The sequence below is a fragment of the Trachymyrmex septentrionalis genome, unplaced genomic scaffold (genome assembly GCF_001594115.1).
Source record: "Trachymyrmex septentrionalis isolate Tsep2-gDNA-1 unplaced genomic scaffold, Tsep1.0 scaffold68, whole genome shotgun sequence".
Lineage (NCBI taxonomy): Eukaryota > Metazoa > Arthropoda > Insecta > Hymenoptera > Formicidae > Trachymyrmex > Trachymyrmex septentrionalis.
The window spans coordinates 38618-48006 of record NW_017305862.1 but is presented as its reverse complement, the minus strand read 5'-3'; the positions used below and the strand labels follow the sequence as shown (position 1 = coordinate 48006).

Below are 9389 nucleotides of genomic sequence, written 5' to 3'. Positions count from 1 at the left end.
CGGGAACAGTGGCGGGGTTTGGTATTTTCGGCAATGAGCTTTCGAGTTCCTGACGCCTAATAATAATAATAATAATAATAATAATAATAATGTTGTTAGAAGGTAAATACTTTTACGAGAGTGTAGAGAACCTAAATCTGAATAAATATATAATATTAAAATATATAATATTAAAAACTTAAAAGTAAAATTTAAAATAATAAAAATATTAAATGTTTAAAGAATGTTAAATTTATTTAATTTGTAAGCATTCAGACATCTTTATGATCCCCATAAAAGGCCACAATAAGAAAATTTAAGAAATATATATGTTCTCTATTATACCTTCTTTCCATTTTTAAATAAAAAAAATCGAAATTAATAAATTTTGTTGCAGTGCAAAAGATAAATGCTTATGGATTCCAGAACCGCAAAAAACCGCAAAATTATATTATCGGATCTTATTATAGAATTAATTTGCAATATTACAAATCAAGAAACATAATACCGATTAACTCCGATCTTTAAAAACTTCTTTTTTGTCAGATTATGTGTAGCGGCATTTTAGAAAAATAGAACTTCAAAATAATATAACCAAGTTTAATGCTATTTACCATTTATAGAGTAAGAATTGAGGAATCTAACGATATATTGATTATTTTATTAATAATTTTGATATAGTTCTTTTTTAAAGTCACCATATGTTGAGGCAATGTGATGAATTAAGCCTGGGGGTCGATTGTATATCTTCAAATGAGATGAAAATGACGAAAGTAAGCAAATTCACTAGAATATTCATAATTTAATTGGTTAATACCTAGTAATCTTTGCTCATTTTTGTAATTTTCACCTCCTTTCAAAATGCACAATCGACCCTCTGGGAGTCAATTCTGTATCTTCAAATAAAGTGAAAATTACAAAAGTGAGCAAATTTACTAGGTGTTGACCAATGAAATTATCAGTATTCTAGTTAATTTGCTCACTGAGCGCTCAGTAAGCTCTTGCATCTGATTGGCATATTCCATTAGATCTAAAAATATAAACCAAACAGGTACAAGAGCTCACTGAGCGCTCAGTGAGCGGTCGTGCTTCTGGATGCACCTATTGGCTGCGTTCAATACATTCAACTGTTGTGCAACCATTTTATGACCGTCTACTGAAGCTACGTTTCAAAACTTCCTCTCTGAGGAAAGTTTTACTCAAAATATATAATACACGTAACGTATACTATAGCATATACAGTAAAATATTCCTTGAAGAGGAAGTTTTGGAACGTAGCCTGAGACAGGATTATTCTTCTAGAGTAAAAGTACAATTCAATCAGCGCGAAGAAAACAATGGCCTAGTTTCCACCGAGGGTTTAATCTGGATCAAAATGTAAGAATCAACCAACTACAGTCGAGTATTCTCCTGTTACAATCAAACAACAGGGGAATGCTCGATTATAGTTGGTTGGTTGTAAACTAGGCCAATTGCAAAATAATGGCCGCAGCGCAGACTTTTGCATAAAGCATAATACATAGTGCATAAGGAAATTAACCAATCGAAATTCTTCTCTTCTACAGAATGGAAGAAAAGGAAAGATTCTGATTAGTTGTTCGCACTATGCATTATGCATTGTGCAAAAATCTGTGCTGCGACCTTAAACATTCTATCAACAAAGAGAAATCTAAAAAGGCCATGCTGGCCTTTTTTCTGTTATCGTCGAAATCGTCCGCACACTACCGCCAGTATATCCATTTTCAGTTGGCAACTGCATACATTTTTTGACACTATCGATAAAATCGTATCGTCGAAAGTAAATGTGGTTTGCGTCTGTGGATATTCATCTTTCCTATGGATAGTTGCACTGACGAGATACTATTAAAGATCGACATCCTTACGGAAATTCGCATTCTTGTGAATATTGAAGTAATTACGAATTAAAAACTGATAATATTGTACTAATTTTATGATTTATTAGTTTAGTAGCCGTATTTATGCATTTAGAACTCAATAATACTTGATTTTTTTTTAAATTGTAATTTCAGTGTTATTGTCAAAGTTTTAATATCAACAGAAATGATAACTGCAAAAAAAAATTTGTCCAGAGTTGACGGCTCTGTGCATAATAGAAGGAATAAGGGATTAGGAATAAAAAAAAAACGATTTCAACCTATCAGAAACTGTGTATTCCAATATATGCAATTTTTGATAGGTTAAAATTGTTTATTATTTATTGCTAATTCCTTAATTGCTTTATTCCTTCTGTTGTGCGCAGAGCTTAATAGTATCTCATCGGTGGTTTAATACAGGTTTATTTGTTGTAGAAGTTTAATGCATGAAAGTGCATGAAAGGATATGTAAGTACAGTTTAAAAGGTGACTCACCATGCTTAAAATCGTGTATTATGTGTACTTCGACCATTTTGACGCGACATTTCAGAAATCAATTGCGATTTTTTAGATTTTTAGTGACTTTAGGCGATCTCAATGGTAACAGGAAAAAGGCCGGCATGATTTCTCGCAGATTTCTCTCTGATATCAATCATGAAACTTTTTTTTTTTAGGATAAAAAGTAAAAAGTGAAAAATTTCTCCATTAATTTCAATGGTTAAAATTTTTATTTTTCACTTTCCAATCTAGGGATAAATTTTTATGATTGATACCCTGCCGAACGCAGCCAATAAGCTTACAGCTCCTAAAATGTTACCCACGTTACATCTTGCATCGAACTTTGGCATCACTGCTTCGATGGAAACTGGTGGAAACTAGACCACTGTCTACCACGCCATTTTTATTTATATATGTATGGATGGAGAATAACGAATTAGATCAGATTGACTGAGTCGTGTAAATTCGTTCAGATTTGTTCGACAAATTCATACTAGTCGAGAGGTGATTAAAAGATGTGTCGCTTTGCAACATGTGTGTGATGCGAATCGGTGTATGCAACGAGCGACATTTTCGTGAACATTTGGCGTGAGGGCTGTTCACGCAACGCTCGATCGCGGTCCGTGTGGTCTGGAGTGGTGTTAACCGCGAACCGCCTGCAATATTCTTCCCAGTACTTTTCTCAATAAAATGGACCACCGCCAAAAGGTAAGCCAATAAAAGCAGTTCGAATGTGCAATAAACGATGCGTCAGAAAGAATATTTTATTACGATATTTTTCTCGTTTGTCAATGGGATCTTCGGAGAAAATTTAAACACTTCGACAAGGCATTGACAAAACCTAAATGTCATACAACAAGATAGAAATTTATTTATCAGCAAGAATTACAAGAATTATTTGCATATTTTGCGACAACCTGTCTATCCGCGCGTGCTTCTCATGGAGTTGTCAATGCTACAAAAACCTAATGTTATTTTGTATTGTTTCTTGTTATGATTTACTATTTATAGATCTATCTTTGTAGTTGAATTAGTATAATGTACATTTGAAGATGAAATAAATATACAGGACGTATACTAAGTATTAGGGTTGGGTAGTAATTAGTTAATAAATTAAAAGTTAAATGAAAAGTTAAACATTTTTAACTTAATTTAATTACTTTTAAACTTTAATTTATTAACTTTTTTCTTTTTTAGTTGAAATTTTTTTCTATTTTTTTAAATGTTATTATTATTTTTTATAAAATATTAAACATTAGACAATTAGTTTAATTAGAAAAAGCTCAATGATTGTGTGATGGATACAACTTTGATATTGAGAGATAATGGATCTTCATTTAAGAAATAGTATCAGTGCTATGACATGGCCAATATAAAGAGGAGTACAACATTGCTTACATTAAAAAAAAATCATTTAATTTTTTTGTAATTATTTAAATATGAAAGTACATATGTAAAAATACTAAAAATTAGTATTTTATTGTATGTATAAAAAATAAGAAATATTTTTGTAATATCATATTTCATATCTATTTACAAATAAAATATTAAATTTATCTGATAATTTATATCGTGACTGTTTTATTATTTAAAGTAATTTGATTTTAAAAAGAATTAGAATGTTTATATTTAATAAAAATGATATTTTTCAAAATTAATTTTTTATTTAACTTGAGTTGATTCATTCTTAATTTAACTTCAACTGTATTAGGTTTTTATTTATTCGTTTAGTTTAACTAAATTAATTTTATAAGCCACTGACTTTAACTTAATGTAATTTTAAAAAAACATTAACTTACTCAACTCTATTAAGTATGCTAAAAGATTTTAAGATTTATGTGATTCTCCTCATATAAATTCAAGATGAAAACTTCATATGATTGTATGTCTGAAACAGCTTGGCTCTTTATTAAAAGAAGGTTTAGCTTATTCTTGACCATCCTTGATTGAATAAAAAAATAATCCCAAAAGATGTATGTGAGATAGTATCAATAAATGGGACTTTATGTCCTTCAAACATATACAAAGTTTTATTGTAATAATCTAAATAGTTTTCGAAATTTTGTAAAAATGACATCTTTTTTAACTTTGACGTTTTATGTCTTTGAAATTAAATCATTTTGAATATATGATCATATGAAGTTTTTATCTTGAATTTGTATGAGGAATCTTTCTTTAAAATCTGTTAGTATACTTAAATACCCTATATATATACCCTATATATATCTAGAGTTTGGCGAAAGCGAGAAAGTATACTTTCCATTTGATGACATAAATCGGCACAAGCATCATTCTATCTTTCTTGATATTCAATGAGGAACAAAAATGTTCGACTATTGTGTCAGTTAGTGTTACCAAATTAGAAAGTATCTGCAGAAAATTTTAGTTGAGTGCGACAAAGAATAGATCTTGTCTCATGTTTCATCTATTATTTTACTTTACCAGATGGTTGTAATTCCTCAACAATCAAAAATCAAAGTCGAGGATGATGATGACGAAGATGTGGAAGCACTGAGATTAGCAGCGCTTAAGTCACTACGAACAAAAAATGTTATGCATAAAAGGTTAGCGCTATCACAGGTGCAGAAAGTATTACCGCAAATAACACAATCATCCCGTTTTCCATATAAAAATCAACGGTCTATGAAAAAAAATTACTACCATAACAGGGTGCAACAAAGGCAAAATGGCGTAAGCTTTTAATTTATATACTTTTTAATTTATTAATTAATTGTAACAGTAATTTTACATGTAAATATTAAATGCTATGATATTTTACGATGCATTTAAATATATTTGAATATCTTTTTTAAAAAACTTTCAAAATGTGCTCAAAATTTATATGATAATTTTTAAATTATTTTTTCTGATTCAACATTTTCAGTTTGTACATTTATGTTTTATATTTGCAGAATGTGTATTATCAGAGCCATCGTAATCCAAACTTGATAGCGATAGTTCCTGTAGATGAACCTTCTCCATTTCAACAAGTCCAATTAGGTTGTTCCCTAGAAAAGACTGAGTCTTGTGTAGAATCGTGTCCTCAAGGTAAGCTTATATTTTTATGTAGAATGAATATAATATTAAATATATCAATAATAATGTATTTTTTTAAGAATAAAATAATTAATTGTATGTGTAATTTTTTAGAAGCATCAAAATTCCATCGTTTTAAAGATAGTGGGAGTGCTTCTGAAGAAGAAGATATAAAAGAGCAGAAAAGTGTTGCGACCTCTATAAAGACAGAAATTGTATCAAAAGAAGAATCTGTTGAATTTTCAGTAGAAGTGGAAAGTCAGGAGGAAATTACAGAGAATCTACAGAAGAATGGTGATGAGCAAGAAGAAGATGGTAATGACGATGATGATGATATACTCTTAATGGCTGATCTTGAAGAAGAAGACAGTTTAGAACGCTTAATGGACGAGATGGAAAGGGAAATGAATGATGAAAATAAGGTATCTGAAAAAGGAGAGAAAAAATTGCATAAAGATTGCGAAACTAAAAACACAGTGAAAAATGATGAAGGAAGTAAAAATTTAGATCAAAAGACAAAATCAGACGATAGCTATGGTAAGAAGGAAAGAAATAATGTTATTACCTCATCTTTAACCACAATTATGAAAAATGATAGAAGATCAGTCTCTCCACACGTAATGAATCGAGTTATTCAAAAGCGCAGATCGTTATCTCCAAGGTCGCGATCACGAAAGAAATCGCCAAGAAGATCTCCTAGAAGATCTCCAATCAGACAACTGAAAAAGTCTCCGAGAGAAGTATTGACGAGGTATAGATCGCCTCCATTATCACGGTATTCCCCTAGATCTAGATCACCCAGACTTTCACCACGCAGATCTCCAAACAGAACAATTACAAAAAAATCTCCACTTAGAAAATTATCGCCAAGAGGCAGATCACCTAAACTTTCGTCGCGCTCCAGATCGCCTCGGCCACATAGATCAAGATCACCGAGACGATCAAAATCTCCAAGGCCGCGTTCTCCTAAAAGATCACGTTCTAGAACGCCACGATTGTCAAGATCAAGTTCGCCAAGGTATTCACCTGTGATTAGATCTAGATCCAAATCACCTAGATTATCGCCGAGAAGAGTGTCACCACGTCGATTACGGTCCAGGTCTAGATCTCCTGGTTTATCTTCTCCTCGAAGAGGATCGTCTCGCTTGCGATCGCCAAAAGCATCGCCGCATAGAACACCATCTCGTTTGAGATCACCGCGACTTTCGCCACGCAGATCACCGTGGTCATCTCCAAGACATTCACCACGTCTTTCACCACGACGCAAGCGATCCCCGAAGTGGTCACCTAAAGAATTACCTAGAAAGCACGGTCCACGTTCCATCACTCCAGATAATCGAGATGGATATGTGAGAGAATCGTCTCCAATTTTTAAAAGTACAGAAATGTCCAGAACGAAAGCAAAGCAAAAAGATGAAGCATATGAAAGACCAACAACGATGATGGAAATAGCAAAGGAACCTGTTGATATAATTAGTGATCCTGTACTAGAAGCAAGAAAAAAGAAATTTGAGTCTATGCGGCCTATCGATCCTGTAAATGCTAATAAAAGGATTAAATTATCCAAAAAACACACCACGAATACGAAAGTAGGACATTCAGAAGGAGCTGAAATTCAATTGAGTAATGCTAGAAAATCAAATAAAACTGTGGAGGAATATGATGTTCAAGAGATGGATTTATGTTTGGAAGTAGATTACGAGTTTGAGGAATGTGAAGAAGTAATGGAAAATACATCGCCAAGCGCTTTTACAAGTACTATAAATATAGAGGCGGAACCACAAAAAACAGAAAAAGAAAAATCTAAGAAAAAGAAGAAGCGCGATAAGGAGTTATATCAAGTGGGAAAATTGAAGAACGAACTACCACTTTCCGAACGTATTGGAAAGGACAAGAAGTGTAAGAAACGTAAAGATATAGTCGCTGAAGATGTGGATGCTATATTTGAAGATATAACCATAGATGAGGAAGGAGATTTACGAGCAGAACTTAGCAGAAGACGTGCAGAAAGATTGAATAGAACAGTACCGATTCAATCCGCTAGATTGGTGCAGTCAGCGTTTAAAGGCGTTGTTAATGAGTAAGGAATAATACTGTATACGATATTATATATTCTTATTTTCTTTTATAAGTGTCACTTATTTTGTTTTACGTTTCTTTGTAGAGCTGTGAAAAATAATGCAAAAGCCAATCAGAGGCATGTCATTAATACTGATGAGAAATGTAAGTATTAATTAAATATCTATATACTTTAGCATTAGTTTTAGTGAATCTTTCTTTCTTTTTCATATTTAAATTGTTTTTAATAATGAATGTTCTTTTTTGTAGCTAATCAAAAGGAAGTTAGACGAGTTACTGTACTACATAGATCGTTAGCTGAATTACATGATTCTGAAGGTAATTACAATCTTTTTAAAATGTATGTGAAATATTAATAGTATTTATAAATTTTGACTTACAATACTATTAATTATTTGAAATATTTTTTTATTGAAATAATTATGTATTAGTTCTATTACTTTTCTTTATTATTCTCTTAGTTTTCTGCGTGCGCGTGTGTGTGCGTGCGTGTAAAAAAAAGTAATGTTTATATATAGAACACACACACACACACACAAGTAACTAATAAATAAAAGTATAAACTTTGGAAGTAAGCTCTTCACATGCCAAATATAAAAAATTTGATATATATCCGTAAACCTGTTTTTAGATAAATTTCAAACAACTGTTTATTAATGCAGAATGAAAATATAATGCTTATTATTATTAAAATGGATACAACTCAGAACAACGGATTAATTAAACAAGGATCGATAAGCAATCGCTCCGATTATAAATAGTTTGCATTAGTAAACATTTGTTTGATTGTAAACTCTCGTATACATATATGGGATATGTTCCTTTTAAAACTTTGAATACAATTATTTCCTAAACTCGTTATGTCAAAGAATGTTTTAAGTGGACCTTACAGTGGGTGATAAAATTATTAGAATCATTTGCATAAATTAACTATTTTACGTTAAAGTTGTAATCAATTTTTACATTAAAACAGCGATACTGTATTATTATTTTTTTAAAGAAATATTGATATTTACAAACCTAAAATATACCCTTGGCAACACTGTTTCTCATGTATTGCCATTATCTCTCATTAACGCCATTTAATCAACTCCATTGAGAACTTTTGAGAATTGACAAAAATTTCTAAACTAACTGTATCATCAACGAACATCAATTAATCGTGCATTTGATTAATGTGTGTTATAGGAAATAAACTGCTTAAAATGTATAGAAAGTATGCCCAATTGTAACAAAAGGTGACTTTATTAAGTAATAATTTTATTTTTTACTTTATGATTCATAATTATACAAGATTATCCTTTTAGTGCATATTCATTAAAAATTATTGTATGTACAAAACTTAATATATTGATTTTATTTCTACACAATCTCAAAAACTACATTTTTCAAACTACGGATCTAATAATATTATGATCATCTACTATATACTTTATTTAAAAATAGACCTTTTTTGATAATCACAAATCCTCTCAAGGTGGATGTATCTCCCAAGATTTTAAGGTGACTTTTATTTTTTTTTTTAATAGAGTTATATAGTTTTTATATAGTTTTTTTTACGTATAATATCATTTTTTTTACATAATTAATTTCTCTAATTATTCTGTATATAAAAATATTAAGGTAGAGATACCTGAGATACCTGAGATAAAAAATTAATAGTTTATGAGATATTTTATGTTATATTTTGTTTAAGAAAATATGTAGGCAAAATTGATAATTTGTTAAATAAGTAACTTGTGTTTTCTTTACACCAATTGATTTATCTCATTATTTTGTTTATAAAAGTATTAAGGTACAATTATTAAAAAATTACGAGATATTTAATATTTTATGTATTTTATCAATATGTATATGTGTATCATAATAAAATTTAAAATATCTCGTAAATTGATTTATTATTGATTTTTTGGCATTTCTATC

At 30.5% G+C, this 9389-nt stretch overlaps 1 protein-coding gene across 2 annotated transcripts in view; it reads left to right on the top strand.

The window, feature by feature from the left end:
* Positions 1–2768: 2768 nt before the first annotated feature.
* Positions 2769–9389, top strand: part of LOC108753277 (bcl-2-associated transcription factor 1-like) — a 7979-nt gene continuing 1358 nt past the window's right edge. For both annotated transcript variants that reach the window (XM_018494730.1, XM_018494729.1), the window contains exons 1-6: positions 2769–3059; positions 4797–5042; positions 5264–5399; positions 5502–7467; positions 7552–7610; positions 7716–7784. In XM_018494730.1, the coding sequence (XP_018350232.1) occupies positions 3042–3059; positions 4797–5042; positions 5264–5399; positions 5502–7467; positions 7552–7610; positions 7716–7784 (2494 nt within the window). In that variant the 5' untranslated portion in view covers positions 2769–3041. The remainder of the gene's footprint in view (positions 3060–4796; positions 5043–5263; positions 5400–5501; positions 7468–7551; positions 7611–7715; positions 7785–9389) is intronic.